The 19,561-nt window shown below is 44.4% G+C and overlaps 1 protein-coding gene across 1 annotated transcript; it reads left to right on the top strand.

Annotated features, from left to right (window-relative positions):
- Positions 1 to 2,983: 2,983 nt before the first annotated feature.
- On the top strand, positions 2,984 to 18,127 carry LOC138514635 (olfactory receptor 5AP2-like). The gene is made up of 5 exons (XM_069630077.1): positions 2,984 to 3,221; positions 3,544 to 3,780; positions 3,869 to 4,045; positions 5,081 to 5,208; positions 17,096 to 18,127. Exons 1-5 carry the CDS (start codon positions 2,984 to 2,986, stop codon positions 18,125 to 18,127), a joined length of 1,812 nt encoding a protein of 603 aa, XP_069486178.1.
- The last annotated feature ends 1,434 nt before the right edge of the window (positions 18,128 to 19,561 follow it).

Consider the following 19,561-nt stretch of genomic DNA (forward strand, 5'->3'; position numbering starts at 1 on the left):
TGCTTGCTATTGGGAGTACTTGCTGCTGGCTTAACACACCTCCTGTTTCTGAGATGACAGTGTGGGGCAGTGCCTACATTCTTCTGGCTGTAAATTGATTCCTGTTGGGCAATGACAGGAGGAGAGTAAATATGGTGTTCCACAAGGCAAACACATGCCAGTGGTTGCTGTGATGGTCTGGTTCGTCCTGTCACTGCTTGGTGGTAATCTACCCCACTGACACATTGGGGTCTCTAACTTGGTGTTGCACGCAGAGTGAAGACAGGATGTGTGGTTTGTGGAATATCTACACAGTGAATGAATGCAGGCGTTGTGCTGGCAAGTGCTGTTTCAGAGATGTTTTGCTCCTCTAATAGGTGCTCTGGCACACTGCTGGAGCTGGGTTTGGACCCAGTATCAGTTTTTACAGATATATTTCTACACCTGTGACAGAAAGCCATCTGTGAGGGTGGAGTGGCCGGATCATTTGGGGTTTTTAATACAAAGTGATGCTGGTAATTCTATTTCAGAAAGTGTGATCTGCTAATTAGACCTCACTTTCATAATTCTTCAGGCTGCTTAGTGCAAACATGGAACTAAGCTGGGACTGTCTACTGACACTCCTAGCAGCTTTCTTGTGATATTGTAAGATAGCAGTTACAGAGTAACATTTGCAGTCCTGCAAACACCCAACTAAAACCCAAAGCTCCAACAGCCAGGGGCTTCATTTAATCACTGGCAACACAGATCTAAATGATAAATAATTGTGTACCCCAAAAAGCAGGTGGCACTTTAGTAAACAAATGCCATGGTCTATCGGAATACAGAATTATTAAGGGCAAAACAATTTGGTAATTGTATTGCCAGTTTGTATTCTAGTGACTTATTCAACTCACATATGTGTATCAGCTCTCTGGAGCTGGGTTTCAACCAAAACCAACAATTTCTTTCTCTCTAGGAAGGCTTGCCACATTCCAGGAGGACAGGAAATATCCCCAGGGAGTTATCTGGGAACAAGTGCTTGAAAGGTGGTGAAGCCCGAGTGCGGAGTAAGGGGCAGTGCTTTCCGTTTTGTCTGTGTTGTTTGAGCTGCTGTTTGGCTCTGGTTGGCGGAGTGGCGTGTGGACTAATATCACGGAAAACAAGCGCAACAAATCTGTGATTTAGTGGGGTGGCACCGCACTTTTGAAGCTGCAAAAGGAGCAGAGTGTGTGCCATTTATAAACTCTTTGCCGCCCTTATAAAAAGCTTCTATTAAAGCCTGGAACGAGAAAAGGAGAAAAGGGTGGAAGCACTCAAAAGTGCTGTTCAGCTACCGTGTCGTGCTGAGGCGCTGAACCGTGACTGCTGGACTGCTGGACCAAAACAGGCGCAGCCAGAGAAGGTAGGATTTTAATATATTTTCACCAAAGTAGATCTAGGTGTAAGTGGGAGACTGCGGGAGGTATCTCCTTTGATCCCGCTGCACCATACTAACAGAACAGATTGGAACAGAAACTGTTAAAAGTTTGTCTGATCACAGTGACTGCTGGCTCTGTGAATGATAAACGTCCTTCCGCTCCATCTTCTTTAATTTTTTCTTTTTCCTTTTTACATCGTAAGGAAACAATATCATAAGAGGTGTCTACTCGAAATAAAATTCAGATCATAGCAAGCGCCCGTAGATACAAAACCTAGCTGGTTGGGTACGGATGGTAAATCTCCCTCATTTCAGCTGAAAATAGCACCAGGACCCAATAACAGCTAACGAGAGAGTGGGAGAAATATCCATCGTGTTTAGTTTCTGCTTCTGTGAGCACTGTCTAGACCTCACCCACTTAAAGAGGTAATCCACTCGGATGACAGCAATGAGACTGCGAAGCACAAAAGAAATGGAGGGAGAGAAAGATGGGTCATATTTGGCGGAGGACCAAGTTCATGATGTAATCATCAAGCAGCAAATCCCAAATGTTGTACACTTAAATACACCAGAACAAATCCAGGTCCAAATACATGCTGAAGAAATAAATGAAAACATGGCACATATGAGCACAGAAAAAACCCCATGTACTATACTGACATATAAATGGAAACGGGGATTAGAATACACTATAACAACAAAGAAGATTCAGCAAAAAATTAAGAACCATTTTGGCAAAAAAGACACATATGTTGGGAACCCCACGATCCCCACAAGTTCCACTATCAAGCACAGAAATTCCTTTGTTGCTTGAAAAGACAGGGATTGGTCTCTGTTTGTTAGCAGAGGAAGAAATAATATCATCCCCAAATCCGTATGAGAACGTAAGAGATTCAAAAAACTCAGTTGTGAGTGAAGACTACGTGGAAAAGATAGATCCAAATACAGATACACTAAAAGCACTGAACTTTGTTCTGAATTCATTAGTATCAGTTTTTGAAATGCTCAGGATGGAGGTACAGACACAAATTGGTACACTGTTAGAAGTCACAAAAGAAGTAACATCGTGTGAATTAACATTGGTGGGATAAGTGACCGCCATTAATACCAATATGACTCTGCCTCTTCGGGACCTACGATTGGAAATAACAAAACAAGGTCTTGACATTTCCTCTATACAGTGCATCCTCAACAAATGAAGTCAATTAGATGAACAGAACAGCAAGCTATTGGAAGAGACTCTAATTCTTCTTAGAGGAAATCTAATGGTGGACGCACCAAATCGAGGAAATGAAATCACTCAGGAGTCTTTATTTGATGATACACCACTGTCAGATTCTGTATTAGAAGAATTTAGGAGGCTAGACAATGTAGTGGATGAAGAAATGGAAATTATTGAGGTGACAGCCAAAAGTAACTGTGAAACCTCTATAGAAAAGCAAATAGATCTACCCCTTGACCCGCTACTCCGACAAAGTCAAACTTCAAGAGGCAGGAGAAAATTGACAAAACGCCAGGCAGAGAAAGAAAGGATAAAAAAAGCACACTCCAGAACAAGAAAGATCCCAATAAAAAGGGGAACAAAGAAACATAAACAATAAAAACATGATGGAAAAACCAAAAAATCAACCAATTGAAATAATTACCAAAATAAATGAGGAAATGGGAAAAACAAATAATGGATCTCGAGAAGTAATGGATACCCCTGAGAAAAATGCAAAAAGTGAAAACAAGAAAAATAAAAAAAACACAAAGAACAGTGGAAAGATCAATACAGATATTGCAAAGGAATTAGGAGAAACCATCACACCGCAGAAAATTAGCATCAGTCTGCAAACTGATGGTAAATCAAGATGTAGAAGTAAATCCAGAAGTGATACATAACAGAGCATTGTAGAGGACCCAAATAACTCAAACAACTCAGAGAACTTAAAGAAATCTACAAAAACTCGCCCAAAAAACTCTATACCAAATGCAATTAAATGGGCACCAATATTTTTACAAAAAGACCCAAAATCAAAGGAAAAAAATAATACACCCTCTAACCCCTTACTGGCACATGATGATCTAAAGGTAAAAATAGCTCCAATCTTTTCAGCATCAAAGAGCAAGGGGGGAAAAGGATATGACTATTGATAAAACACACATGTTGGATATAATTACAGATCCTATGAAAACACATCAATTGGAAACAGATACGGTACAAAATGGACAAGGAAAATTTGTGTCTTTAAATGATCAAGACAAACAGGAGATCTCTAATCAGGCAGTAAAACCTGTGCCAAAAAATATGGAGAATACAAACGTGAACAATTACAAGGATTATGTAATTCCCAGAATCTGGCTAAGACTTTGCTCTAAGACCAGACAGCACACATCTTTAAGCCGCTTGGTTATACCAGGTATTACAAAGAAAGTAAGAAACCCTTATTTCTTTTCATCGGAAGATATAGACAGCGTAATATTCCCAATGGACCCCTTTTTTACTAGTTCTTAGTTCATCTAATGCAAAGAAAGCTCTGCTCAAAGAATCAAGAGAATTAGAAACCCATGGACTTGAAGTTTCAGTCAGTGGCTCTGAAAATGCCACTATTAAGGACATAATTTCTATGGAAACGTCTGATTCAAATCAGGAGAAAGAGAAGATCTCAAATGCATTGAACTTTAGTAAGGGGGGAACCACAGAACAAGAATTGAAAATACAAGAAAATGCACTTTCCCACTCCCAGAGATCCTCTCCCAAGTACTTCAGAAACTAGGTTTAGGCTTGCAGCAACTTTAGAAAAGATAGCCTAAATGTGATCAGTTGGAACGCGTGGGGTCCCAGTAACACTAAAGCCAAAAACATGCAGGCACATTTGTTTACGTATGGAGATATTATCTTACTACAAGAAACGTGGTTAGTAAATCCATTTAACATCGAAGGGTATACAGTATTGTGCCTTTCAGCATCATAAAAGGCACAGGGAAGACCATCAGGTGGCCTTCTCGTTGCCTTAAAAAATCAAATATTCAAAAGCGTAGTCCCAATATGGGAAAACCACAAAGGTATTCAAGCATGCAAAGCACATGCAGTCCAAGAGGGTAAGCCCTCAATATGGAATTTGATTAATATTTACTGGAACCCTGCCAGCTCAAAACTGATCAATTTTTTAGAAAATCTAGGCCTCCTTCTTGAAAGAATAAAAATAGAATCGACCTGCAGTCACATCATTCTAGCTGGAGATTTCAATACAAATTGTATTCAGCTGAAAGAAAATACCCTGACATCTCCCATAAACGAGAAATCAAGAAGGGGAAGAATGTGGCTAGAATTCATGAAACACTGGGATTTGAAAATAGTCAATGGATCCATAGGTGTAGACCAAGAATTAGCTATGACATGGCATAGAGGGAACTCCCCCTCCACCCTAGACTACATCTTTGTTTCTCAGAGATTATTTACATCCTCGTTAGTCCTTGAAATAAAGCAAGACGGGGGCAGTCATCATAGTAGATTGGAGCTTATTTTTCCTAATATTCTTAGTTCCATACTAAACTTAAATAATCAGAACCTTCAGAATATGAAAGGTAAGGTGAGGGTTGTGAAATATAAAAGTGGATGAATAAAGCTCAATAAACAATTTAAAAAAATCCCAAACTACATCTGGGAAACAGAATGCAACCCACAGAGATTTAACATTTTTCTCTTGGAAACCTTAGCCCCGAGTGAACTAACAGACATAGAGAAACAAAAACATTTACATGCATTCGATGAAGCAAATCAAAAGAAAAATAGGGAACATAGGAAAGCCATAAGAGAAATTAGAGCATCAGGGTTTTCGGATGAGGTATATAAAATGGAATTTAAAAACGAAGAAACCAATTATAGATCTTGGTCATACCATCAGAAAGAAGCCCGGTTGCAAAAAGATGGGGAGTATGTCTTAAAAAACCTTATAGAACATAGCTCAAAACATTTCTGGGCAACGATTATTCACTTAGAGGGGGGAACAGGCAACTCTTTATGCAATCTAGTTTCGGAAGAGGGCTGGGCAGAATATTTGACAGAAACCTTTAGAAGTGAAAATACCCAACAATTCCTGCTAAATCCAGAAACACCCTGGAAACTAGATTTTGAGGATAAAGAAATTCAGGAGATCAATAATTAATGCCTCAATCTCTAAAGCAGCAGGCCTGAATGGCCTAATTTATCAAACACTTAAGAATGAACCAGAATTATGGTCACAATTATTGTCATGTCTTTTCAGAGAAATTCTGAGGAAGCGAGCAGTTCCAATATCTTGTAAAACAGCATTGGTGATACCACTCTTCAAAAATGGAGATCGTCGAGCAGCGGCCAATTATAGACCAATAGCCCTGCTCAACATAGAAAGCAACATTTTTATGAAGCTCCTCCTAAATCGTATTCTACATTGGGCAGAAAAACACAAAATACTCTCACGTTACCAAACAGGCTTCAGAAAGGGAATGTCGACAACAATAAATGGTTTGACCCTAAACCTGTTAAATGAACAGACAAAAAGATACAATTCTCCCCCTTTATACAGAGCATGGTTTGATCTGTCAAAAGCTTTTGACCAAGTTGAAAGAGTTTTACTATGGCAAAAACTGCGTAGTTGGGGTATACCGGAAACACTGTTGTCTTTATAAGAACTGCATAAAAACACCAATCTTAGAGTCCGTTTGGATGAAACAGGCCATTTGTCTGAACTCATAGAGGTAAATAGAGGAGTAAGACAGGGTTGTCTGGGAGCACCACTCTTCTTTAATCTCTTTATGTCAGACATTGGACCCTTTATAGAATCATCAGCGTTAGCCAGCCCCATTTTGAATGGGAGGAAGATCTGCTGGTTGGCCTATGCTGATGATATAGTTCTTTTAGATAGAACACCAATAGGACTTCAGTGATTGCTAATGAGAATGGATGAGTATGCAAAGATCAACGGACTCTCAATTAACCCAGCCAAAACAAATATTCTTATTTTTAAACATCCTCAGAAAAAAGTGAAATTTACTAGCTGGAAACTAGGTACTGCCATATATAAGGTAGAGGGTGAGGTGATGGCTAAGATAATCCAAGCAGCATCACAAATGATTAAATTAAACCACAAGCTCTGTACATTTTCCATCCTACCAATAGTGAGATATTATTTAGCCAAAGTATTACCATTAATATTATACGGTTTAGAAGCAAGACCAAGTTTATGGTCTACAAACTGGGAGCTCTTTGAGAGGCAATTATGGAAAAAAGCCTTAGGTGTCCCAAATTTTACACCCATCGGCAGTCTGAGATTTGAACTAAGGCTCATGTCCTTAAAATACATGGCTTACTGGAAACTAACCGCCTTATACAGAGAGATAATCATAGGAAAAGAAACCAATCTTTATAGTGACATCAGAAATCATATGATAAACTGCAAAACAGATATCCTCTCGGCCCTAAGGGAGAATGTAATGAAAGTACTTGCTAAAATTGAACTTGATATAGAAACATTGGTCTCCAACCCACTCAAAGTAAAAAAAAACTTGAAGTCCTAGACTGAATAGGGACAATAGAAAAAGTAAGAAAGGTTCCAGTAGCAAACCCATTTTTAAGGGGAGAAAAGAAACATTCTCAGAATGAGACTAAATCTAGTTAGTTGCGGGGAAGTGCTGGAAAAACGAATTCAGGGACATAGGGCCAAGAGGTTATGTTTGATCTGTATAAACCCAGCCAAACAGACACTAAGGCACCTGTTAATGGACTGCGAAGGTTCATGGAAACATCGCTTCAGACTTTTTAGAAATTTTGTATGAAAAGAAAATGACATCACTTCAGAATTTCTGTGGGATAGAATCACTTCAGACTCAAAACATTACACTCACTGCAGCTGCAATTCAGTTGCTAATAAACTGTGAAATTGATGTCTAGAGGGATCTCAATGTGAACGGGAAGCTTGGATCAATCTGATCACAGAATATGTGGCACCAGTAAAAGGGATGGGGAGCAAAGTGGGATTGGAAAGAAAGTGCTCTTGTTGAGTAATCTTACTGGCTGGGACATTTTGATGGCCAAATTGGGCTGGATGTATTGTATATTTTAATGTATGTAAATTTGTTTGTTGTTTGTTTTGTTGGTATGTTTTGTAAAGACTCATTGAGTCATAAACAAATAAAAAAATAAAAAATAAATAAAAGAAAGGTGGTTACCTCCAGGACAATGTAGAGATCATGCCGAGGTGGTATTTACTGGATCCTCATGAATACAGGCAGACAGGGGAAAGGGAGTAGTTAAAGTTGCCCTGGAAAGTAGTTGCACCATCTTGTCATTTATTAGGTCACGCACATTTCCTGTGCCTTAGTCACACTTCCTCCAGAAAAATTACTTCGACATCAAATACTCTTGTCCCAACAGTCAGGATTAGACCCTTACAGAAGTCGTGAAATGCAAGTGACACCCTGACAGTTGAAACATCTTTTAATAAGTTTTTGACAGCAGAAGAAGAAGGTTTCTGTCACGACCCTCGCCCAAAACCCCCTCTGGCATACCCATTGGCCAGTTGGAGTCGGATTCGGCCCTCTAGAGCCTGGCATCCTCTTCAAAAGCCCTCATGGGGCCAGTCCTGGCGCCTATGGCGCCAGGCTCATACACCATGAAAAACAATGTGCTTGGGAACTACTTTATTGTATTGTCAGCCAACATGGAGGCATCCACATAGCTTGGTTCCTAAGAACCAAGCTATGCGGTCTAGTGTTTTGGGTGTGGTAGCCTAGGGACTACTTTACCTGGACTATTTTGTTGGGGCTATTTAATCCACACCCAAGCAAGACAACACGCTTCGCGTTACTTTGCATCTTGCACGTGACACTCACCGTGTCCAGCTATTCCCTCGAACCTCGGAGAAGCAGAACCTGCAAGGAAACAAAAGGAACATCATTAGCAACAGCATCTTACCTGCAGTCTTTATCTTTAAACACTTGCAGCTACTGAGAACAGCTTCTTCGAATCTGCACGCATCCCAGACAGAACAACCTGAAAGAGGAAGATAGAGGCAACATTAAAGAAAGCAGTAGAGACATTTACAAATTACGAACTGCTCAAAAGGCTTACCTGGCTGGTCGCCTCTCGGCTGGCACCACTCCGGACATTTCACTTGCGCTGAAGAACACTGCGACCTACAAGGAAGGAAAACACAGGTTAGCAAAGGCAAGACTTTGCAGCGCTGCGCATAGCACTCACTTACCGCATCATAGCGCTCTTAATGCGCCATCATTTACCAGCGGGGCTCAACGAGGACAGTTCGCCGCGCTGAAGCTCCATATACCTAAGGGAGAAAAAAGAGACATTTTAAACAAAGAAAGGCATGCAGGATAGCAACAAAACTAAAGAACAGCAATAAGACCTACCTGATCAATATCAAATGGGCCGGTGTCAGTGAAGTAACTGGACCGCACTCGCCCATGAAAGACAACGCGCCCCTACAAAGAAGGCAGGACGGAGAGCACGCCTAATTCTACCACACGGTGAGGAGAGGGCGCCAGAGGGACTGAAATCATACGGGGGTGGAGGGAGCATACTTTCCCCAGTCGGTCAGTCTTGAACACAGTACTCCTGTATTTTCAGGCAGAAACTTCCCCGCAGACCACATCAGTGCAAAACTGAGAAGCATACCAGTGCGTAGCCCGGCTGGGTGGCGTCCCTGTGGATACCAGGTGAGCGTAACAGTTTCAACTGAAGTGTTATGGGGGTAAAGGCTGTACAATGCCCTCTGCCATAGAAGTGAAGATAAAGACTAAAAAGATGTAATACCCTTCTCTCTTCCATCCAAGAAGACTATTTGTGGTGAAAGGCTGTTTGGGCAAGTCCAAACTCTGCTTGAACACTAGTCTAGAATCCTGCTCGCTGGAGGTAACTGGCATGCCCTTCGAGCATCAAGAACTCCTTCCTGACCATGGAAGCCAAATTGTTGTTGCCCCTCCCACCTTGGTTGGCACAGGCTCCTGATTCTTGATAACAGGTAACCTCGAGGCAGCCAATGGGGGTAAGAGGGTTAGGGAGAAGTTGTGGATAGGGAAGTGGTAGCAAGGAAAACCGGGTAGAGGGTTAGGGTACTGGTAATGGATGGGAATTGGTGTTTAGGAAAGAGATAAACACAACACAAATCACCTTGAGAGGCCCATCCAGAATGGCTTTCATCCTCTCCTTAGCAATGCCCTTCTTAATTAGGGATTCATTGCACCTGTAATCATCCTCCTGACCTTGCTGAACACACTCCTTCTTGAATTCAGATTATGCATCTCCTAAACTCCTATCTCACCATGACATTCATATGGCAAGTGACAAACATAACATATTGAAACACCTCAGTAGTCATGAGGATTGATGTGTGATCAATTAACCCAAAAACAGTGACAAGACAGTCAGTGTGATAATGTTAGCACATGAAAGTTAGCACATGAAACAATGACATAAGCTTGGCATGACGAAGGAACTCCTGAATGTGCGTGCCTGTGTAGTAATCCAAGGGTCATGTACTCCTCTCAATAGAAACAGAAATGCAGTTTGAGCAGCAGTGAGTTCAGCGTACAAACAGCGGCAAACAAGTTTAAGCACATCAAATACACATGTTCCCAATCAGCGTTCTCTGCTAGAGTTCTGTAATTTACATGCTCCGTTCACACTTTACCAGAACATTATAGCTGAGTAATAAGCACAGGGCAATTAACTGAGGCCTGCGGGGCCCGACTGGCACCAGCCCCTGCTGAACAAGGCAGACGTTGCAAGCGTGCGTAACCTTTACCTCACTGGGTTCCATGTAATAATGTCCCATGCAAAAATGTTGCCGAAAAATTGTCGCTTTTTGTGGGGACATTATTGCATGGAACATGCGGGGGATGTTGCATGGCACCTCTGCAAGGGGCCATGGTAGATTCCTGTGTTGTTGTGTGGTCACATGGGCAACCATGTGACCAACCTAATAAAAGGTCCGAGCCGCTTCCGGCTCGGCAGTCGAGACCAGCGAGACTCCGTGGTGTGTGTGTTTGTGTCAGCGCCATGGAGGCGCCCCACCACGTGCGCTGGGCCCAAGGAAGGGGCCCAGCTCCAGGACGGTGCCCCTGCCGGGCAACGCCGTCCGGACGGTGCCCCTGCCAGGCAACGCCGTCCCTGTGTGTCTCCCTGGCCCTGTGAGTCGGGTCAGGGTGGCGACCCCGGCCTGGGTGCCCCCAGAGCCGGGGCCGCGGTAAGCCGGTTGCCAGCCGGCCATGTGTGGCGCTCCGGTGTCCCGGAGCGGGTGGGATGAACCCCCACCCTTCATCGTGCGGCGTGATCGCCGCACTCCAGCGTGTTGTGTCGGGTGCTACCCGACACGAGTATGGGGCTGCCCGGTGGACCGGGACAGCCCCCAACAATGGCGACGAGGATGGGATCCCCGCGTACCCCCAAGAGGTTTGGTGCGGACCCATTTCCAACGGGGCCCCCACCGGAGTAATGGCGTGGCGGGCCCAACACCAGCTGGGCCCGCGGAAAAGGAAGATGGCGTGTTGCCTTCCCGTCCCCTGAGGGAGACGGGTGAAGCCCGCGGCGTAGGCCACGATGAGGGAGCGGCTACAAGGAGGAGACGGTGCCCCTCCCCCCCTATCCGCGCGCCGCGGAAGGGCGGCGAACATCGCTGAAGGAAAGTGTGCGGGCCCAACTCCAACTGGGCCCGCAAAGGCGATGCGGATGGTGCCGTTTTCCCCAACCGTGTGGAGAGGGCGGGATCTGCGGTGTCGGCCGCATTGTGGAGGTGAGCTGGCCCCTCTCCCATCTGTGAGGAAAAAAAAAAATGCACGCGGCCTCGGCCGCTACAATGAAAAGGGCAGCATCGGCTGCAATGACATGCACAGCGGCCCCCCCTGCCCGCGGCGAGGTGAGCCTTCCCCCCCAACGGAAGGCGGGCCCATGATCAGCTGGGCCCGCGAGAGAAAGAAAATGTGTTGCAGGCCCGAATCCAACAGGGCCTGCAAAAGGAACAAAGGAGGCGGGCCCAGCACCAGCTGGGCTCGCAAGCATAATAGAGTGCTCGCCCCGAGGAGCGGGCGGAGAACTGCCTGCCCTCCCCTGGTATGCATGCTGGCACCCTGGTCGCCCGCCGCGCTGCCGCTGCCCCATGGGCCTTCCCCCACAGGGGAATCGAGGAGGCGGGCCCCCACCTCTAACGGGGCCCGTGAAAAAAAAAAAAAAAAAACGAAGGAAACGTAGCCTGCAAATGCCCCGACAGAGGAGCGGCATCGGCCGCGGCACCGAGTTGGGGCATGGGCCGCCCAACAGCTGAAGCCCCCCCCACAGAAGGAAAGCATGCGGCAGTGCCCTTTAAGTACATGGGCCTGCCGTGCAAAAAAAAAAAAAAAAGGGGAAATGAGAATGCAGGCCCAAAGACACACGGGCCTGCAAAAGTAACAATGGAGGGGGCGTAGCCCAACAAGTCTGGTGCTGCTGCCCCGTGTGGAGGGAGATCTGCGGCATCGGATGTCATGAGGTGCCTGGCGGCCCTGGGCCGCAGCGAGGTGAGGCGGGCCCGACTTCCACCGGGGCGCGATGGGAAGATGGATGCAAGCTGCCCGCCCAGGCCCCTGGAAGGAGGAACAGGGTTGTTCTGCCACCCTGCCACGATCTCCTCTCCAGACTATGGACCTGACCGATGTGGCCCCTGGGCCTCCCCAGGTGCGGCTTTGCCGGTTTTGTGAATCATGGTGTGACTGTCCTAAAGTAGACACTGGTGAGGGTGCAAGCTGGTTTCCGGCGACTCCATACGGAAGATGGACATCATGAGTGACATTCCCCGGAAGACTGTGAGCCGGCAGACATGGACTTGCTTAAAATGGTCCAGTTAGTGGGCAATGTTGTGTGGTGCGCACCTGTAGGCTCCGAGTGCTTTATGTGGTGCCAGTAGCCCTCACTGGTGCCGTTTAGTGTTATGAGAGCCACTCACCCAGGTTAATAAAGGGTGTGCAAAGTAGTAGAGTGGCTCAAATAGTAGTAGTTGGGGCTAGATGGGGATTTTGGGGTTTTTGTTTTGTTGTTATGGAAAAGGAGGAGTGTTGCATGGCACCCCTGCAAGGGGCCATGGTAGATTCCTGTGTTGTTGTGTGGTCACATGGGCAACCATGTGACCAACCTAATAAAAGGTCCGAGCCGCTTCCGGCTCGGCAGTCGAGACCAGCGAGACTCCGTGGTGTGTGTGTTTGTGTCAGCGCCATGGAGGCGCCCCACCACGTGCGCTGGGCCCAAGGAAGGGGCCCAGCTCCAGGACGGTGCCCCTGCCGGGCAACGCCGTCCGGACGGTGCCCCTGCCGGGCAACGCCGTCCCTGTGTGTCTCCCTGGCCCTGTGAGTCGGGCCAGGGTGGCGACCCCGGCCTGGGTGCCCCCAGAGCCGGGGCCGCGGTAAGCCGGTTGCCAGCCGGCCATGTGTGGCGCTCCGGTGTCCCGGAGCGGGTGGGATGAACCCCCACCCTTCATCGTGCGGCGTGATCGCCGCACTCCAGCGTGTTGTGTCGGGTGCTACCCGACACGAGTATGGGGCTGCCCGGTGGACCGGGACAGCCCCCAACAGGGGATACCCCTGCAACCCCTAAACCCTTTTTTTTTGCTGCCCCTATCCCCATATATATGGTCACCCATTTAATATTCCCACTACCTTTTCCCGGCGATATTATGTATGGCGACCATATATATGGGGATAATATTACCTGATACCCCTCACTGATGCGAGCTAGCCCGCGGAGTGTGGGAGCAGCAGCGAGGAAGGAATTATGTAGTTTAGTGGCTTGCATCACTCTTTTGCCTTGTTGCCATCATGCGCGGACCTCCTTCCTCCTCAAGTGGACACCCCACCACAATCTTCCCCGGCCGTGCCTGCAGTAGTCAAAATCACAAGCAAGCAGCATTGGGCCCGGGGAGACGTTTTTAAAGGGCCAAAACTGTGCATACTCACGTGCCACACGCTGCTCCCAGGTCATCATGGGAATTGAAGTTCATTTGACGTTCCCAGCACCAGACAAGCACTGTAGCAAACCAGCATGAGGAACCCAGTTCACTGCGGTTCCAGCACACTACAGCGCCAAGGCTTATTAGCCTGTGTGTTGTGGCTCCGGCCGCAAAGCTCCCCATGCTTCACCACCACTACCCAATTTCTCAGATTACTCCCCTCCCCAGGCCCCGTTCCAGGACCCGGCTTGTCCAGGTGGGCACGCTGAAAAACTCTTACCAAGCATGGGGCATGAACTGCATCTAAAGACTCCCAAAGGTTTTCAGGCCCAAACTCCACCCAAGAAATCAGATGCCATAGTCTCTTGTTGCATAACTTGGAGTCGAAAAAATCTGTTGCACCTCAAATTCTTCTTGTCCACCCTGTATCACACCAGGAGGCTTCTGTGTCACAGCACCAGGAGCTGCAGGCTTAATCAAAGAGACATAAACAACTGGGTCTATCTTGAAATGAGAGGGAAGATGCAAAAAAACTGCTGTCTGTGAAATGCATTTAACAATAACATAGGGACCAATAAATCGGGGCAAAAATGTACAAGATGCAGACAGCTTGATAATTTGTGTTGACAACCACACATGGTCCCCCATAACATACGTTGGACTCTTCCACTGCTTCTTGACTGCCTGTTTCTTATAGGCCTCTTCAGCCTTATCCTGATTTTGGCATTGCTTCTGTCTTATGTCCAGAAGCTCCTGTTTACTTTCAGTTACCACAGGGATCTTATCGCTAGTCAGAAATTCCTCAGGCAGAATTTTACACTTTCAGCCATATATCTTTACCTGGTGTGACAGCGCAGAAATGAATGTCCTGATAGTCCCAACATTAGGGTAGCCCCAGATCTTTCCCAGACCTAGCAACACCCCTGCTCATCCGACTAAATACCTACGTATGAGAGGCTGCTGTTTGTACGTGGCCTCCCTCATGTAGGCCATTAGGTAAGTTATTTGCTTTACAAGATCTTCCTAACTATTCATGAAATCTATATTTATAAAAGAAGAAGTCCTGACTGACTGACTGACTGACTGACTCATGAACACCCAGCTCAAACAGTTTAACCTAGGAATGTGAAATTTGGAAGGTACATTGTTTTCATGATGTAGACACCCAGTAAGGAAGGATTTTGGAAATTCCATCCCTAAGGGCATAGCAGATGGATTTTTGACTGTCTCGTCAACGCCCAGCTCAAACCGTTTAACCTAGGATCCTGAAATGTGGAAGATACATTGTTTTCATTACGTAGGCACCCACTAAGGAAGGATTTGGGGAAATTCCATACCTAAGGGAGTGAAAACATGAGGTGCATTTTTTAATGAGAGTGCTTATATCTCAAAAACCAAACATGTTACAGATGTGAAAATTGGAATTTAGATTCTTCTTCAAAAAAAGAGAAACATGTGTTTTTCCATTTTCCAAAAATACAGCTAAGAGAGGTGGAAAAGGGGGGTGAATTTATTTTAAGGATATCCATATCTAAAACGGGAGATGTTATAAAAGTAAAAATTCACAATTTAAATCTTCATTATAAAGTAAGTTTCCAAACTGCTTCTTTAAATTGGTGACACAGAGTATCCCTTATTTGAGAGCAAAATTGTCATCCATTCTGACCTACGCTCAGTTGTCAATTCCCTAGCAGACCTTACATCCAAAATGTGCCCTGATATAAAAATATAATAAAATCTAATGGAGAAATCTACAGAATGGTTATGTGAGCGTGCCATTTTAACACGAAAGAACAGCATGGCTTCAGTAATCAATAAGATACTTATTAATTCCTTTGGAGGAGTCCAAATGAAGTCCAAATCTGTAAACTCAGTGGTTCAAAGTGATGAGGCAGTCCACAACCCCATTGAGTTCTTAAAACACTTTAAATCCTCCTGGTCTTCCCAAACATAAACTTCTTCTCTAAGTTGGAGCACCTGTGATAATATTGCGGGACCTCAACCCACCTAAGCTTTGTAATGGCACCAGATTGTCTGTAAATGCTCTCCACAGAAATGTGATTGAGGCTACGGTGCCAACCGTTTCTATCCAGGGGCAATCTGTGTTCATACCACGAATACCTCTTATACCTTCAGAATATCTGTTTGAATTCAAAAGACTTCAGTTACCCTTAAAGGTTTGTTTCTCCATGCCCATCAAGAAATCTCAGGGGCAGACTTTAAAGCTAGCAGGGATTGATCTAAGGGAAGACTGCTTCTCGCATGGGCAGTTTTAAGTGGCCTGTTCCAGAGTGAGCTCATACAAAAAACTCATGTGTCTTTTCAAACCAATTGTACCAAATCCCGAAATCCGCATGAGTGAAGCCGCAGGCAACTCCTAGTATAGTATAAATTAGTTGATTGATAAACCTTAAAACTATAAAAATCCTTTTGTCTACACTTAAAATATGGCTATATTTCACATTTTCGGGAAATTAATTCCAAATCGTTGTGTGTATTGTAATCCCTTTGTTGTATCAGTGCATCCAAAATCTATTTCATAAGAGACTTCACAGGTTAGCCATTAAAAGACACATTAGATAATAAATAACTCATTTCTGTAATATTTTGAGTATATTGACTGCCTAATTATTGCTATTTCTATATTGATCAAAAATGGTAATGACCAGTTCTATGTGAGTGCATCCCCCAAAATTTGAAAGTGGTCAATTTCATTTGGGTAAGTTTCATCATGACACTTATTTATTTTTTCTTTTAATGAAGTGCTCTCCTTCACCTACCTTCTCCACCATATCACCACTTTCTCCCTTTTTTCCACCCCTGCATACCACCCACGCCCTCTAGACATATGTATCTAATTTATGACTTCAATGCCACTTACTGGGATGTAACTTACCATTTTCACATTTTAGTGGATGAAATCAATGAGTGGAGCGTTGACCCAATGGTTAAAATATTTGAGATGCAGGATCACCCCAGAACTGAAACAAATGTTTACCCCACATGAAATCCACTGTTTCCTAATCACCCCATTATCCACCATCCCCTTTGCCTCTCACTATATTGAACGGGCAAACCAAACCATTAAAGAATGCCAATGTCCTTCTTGAAAGAAATGTTTCCTTAAACTACATTGTCCAATATGGCCTATAGACAAGTGTTTTACAACTTCTTTTGAACCCTATGGTCATGTTTGCCATTGTCCTATGAAATGTACACTGTGGATTTGCGTGTTGAATCTTGTTTTTTTCCCAGCAAAAATGATTTTTCATAAAAATGATAAGATATCACGCTATCAAGCAAGACACTGAAAAATTAATTATAAGCAGTCCTAAAGTTAGCTTTGCATTAGACCATAGCCTTCTTCATCCAAACAATTCATCTGTTCATTTCTAGAAATAGAGAGGGTGGCACATTACTGAGAGGAAAAAGAGAGACAAGTGAGCAGTTCATTTCACAGATACAGGTCCATTACTCGTGGAAGGCTACCACAGATATCTTTTCTCCTTACTGTTATTCTTTACCATGTTCTGTAGCACGTCCATAAATCAGAAATTGGAGATTTCAATAGGTAACATACATTTGTTCACAGCGTAATCCATTTGTCACTCAGATTGTATGTTTATGTCCTCTTTCAGCAGTAGCAGAGTGTTGGTGCATTCATCAAGTCTCAACAATAGAGGGAATCAATGCTCTGAAGCTGACGTCTTACAATTCGGCTCATCTTCATTTTATAGGTTTCCTAAATATTAACAATTGTTTATAGGTTGAGCTGTCATCTGGAACTCTGGTGATGAATTCCCCTTCTTCGGACACTGCTTTTGGGATAAAGAGTCAGGTTCCAAATTTTGAAACCTCTCAAAAACAGCCATTGAAAAGTTGGAATGAGACCTTGGTGCTGGAGTTCATTCTTCTGGGGCTTAGTGATGATCCACACATTCAGGAACTGCTCTTTGTCCTATTTCTTGTGATTTATGCTGTGACTGTACTGGGTAATGTGGGTATACCTCTTTTAATGATGGTTGATTCCCAGCTCCACACTCCTATGTACTTTTTCCTCAGTAACCTATCATGTGTCGATTTATGCTACTCCACAACAGTGACTCCCAAAGCAATGGCCAACTTCCTCTCTGATGACAAGTCCATCTCATTCTCTGGGTGTGCCGTCCAACTGTTCAGTTTCTATCTGTTTGCGTCTTCTGAATGTTTTCTTCTGGTAGTGATGGCCTATGATCGATATGTGGCTATATGTAACCCATTGCTTTATAGGGTCATCATGAACAGGGAGGCCTGTGTTTTGCTGTTGTCTGTAGCATACAGTGGGAGCCTCTTGTTAGCAGTCAGTTATACTGCCTGTACATTTAGTCTGCCCTTCTGTCGGTCCAATCAGATAAATCATTTCTTCTGTGAAATGCTACCCCTCTGGGAGCTCTCGTGCACCGACACATCCACCAACCAAGTGTTCCTTTTAGTTGCTGTCACCGCTCTGGGAGCACCCTCTTGTGGAATCATCTTGACCTCCTACGGTAACATCATTAGAACAATTCTGAGGATTCGCTCTGCAGAGGGAAGGCGCAAAGCTTTCTCCACTTGTGCCTCCCACACGACAGCTGTCTCTATCTTCTTTGGGACCATCTCTTTCATGCATCTCCGGCAATCATCCAGCTTTTCATTGACGCAGGATAAAGTGGTGTCTGTCTTCTACACAGTGGTAATTCCGATGTTGAACCCCCTCATCTATTGTCTCAGGAATAAGGAGGTCAAAGGAGCTTTTTGGAAACTGAAGAGTTATATTTAAGGAATTCTGTCTCTTAATGCATTTAACTTGTGACATGTACAATAATAGGAACAATAGAGTTGTAGTGTATCATTTGTTTAATTCATTTCAAAATGTTGTCTCTTTCTAGCTGCATCTTTCTTTACTATTGTGTATTTATCCCCTAGGCACAATGCTAGGGTGACATCAAGGAGAATGGTTTTTGATGCATATATATGTGTTTTGTATGGGCTTAGCATTAGCTGTATAACAATCTAATGTTGATATGTGAACACTTGAAGGGTATAACTGGCTAGTCCTTATGATGAACAATGACTTTAGTTTGCATAACCCACCTTGTAGACATGATTTCATAGTGCTTGGCATTGTACATATTATAGTTGCTAGGAAATGTATATGAAAAGGACTGATTCTATATACAATACATTTATTTGAACGTTTATAATGCCTCACATGCACGGAGGCCTCAGGGTGCACATAGAACACACAAAGACAATCACATAGAGACGGCGGGAAAGCCGGGAAATCAGATGAGGGGGTTGCACATCAAAACAGATGCACCAAACATCACCAGCCTAAACCTAGGCTACACTTGTGTATAGGCGCGTTATCAATCCCATATCAAATCATATCATGAGTCTGGATTGATCAATGAATCTTAGACTGCGAGGAGGTACATATGCCTGCAAGCGGTCCCTGAGGTACTTTGGGTCTGCATTACTCAAACACTTATGGGTCAGCGTGAGAATTGAATGTGTGATGCAGTATTTAACGGGTAGCCAGTGCAAATCCCGCCTGGAAGCGGTTATATGGGCACGTTTAGATAAAACAGACATAGTGTGTACTGCTCCATTCTGCACTACCTGAAATGCAGCTAGGTTAGACTGAGAGGAGCCACTTAGAAGACTGTTACAATAGTCCAGTCAGGAATTTACGAGGGCAGAGGCAAAAGTGGATGCATTATCATGTGGAGCAGCTTATTAATCAGGACACCGGAGGATAAAGTCTGAGCAACATGCTGGTTCATTGTCAATTCAGCGTCCAGTATAACACCAAGGGTCTTAACGTTCTTAGCAACTGGGATAATAATGTTGGAGATACTGAGCTGTTGTACTCAGGTGGCAGGGTCGTGAGTTTCGGGCCAGAGGCCACAATCAGTAATTCTGTTTTTTGGTGTTAAGGGCCAAAGCGTTGGCTGCCATCCAGTAATGGATGGCAGAATAGATGCTATAAAGATTCAATAAGTCTTTTGAGTACAAACCTGAGAGCTACATGACGACCTAGCTGTCATCAGCATAGTTATTGTAGAGGACACCCAGGTCATCTAGCAGTCTCTGGAAAGGAATGATATAGACATAAAACAAAGGAGGCAAGGTGCACGATCCCTGTGGGACTCCACATATAATAGGTGTAGGAATGGAGCAGGCATTGTCAGTGGCAACTGTGACATTGCGA

Source organism: Ambystoma mexicanum, chromosome 12, assembly GCF_040938575.1.
Source record: "Ambystoma mexicanum isolate Mex_15411 chromosome 12, UKY_AmexF1_1, whole genome shotgun sequence".
NCBI lineage: Eukaryota > Metazoa > Chordata > Amphibia > Caudata > Ambystomatidae > Ambystoma > Ambystoma mexicanum.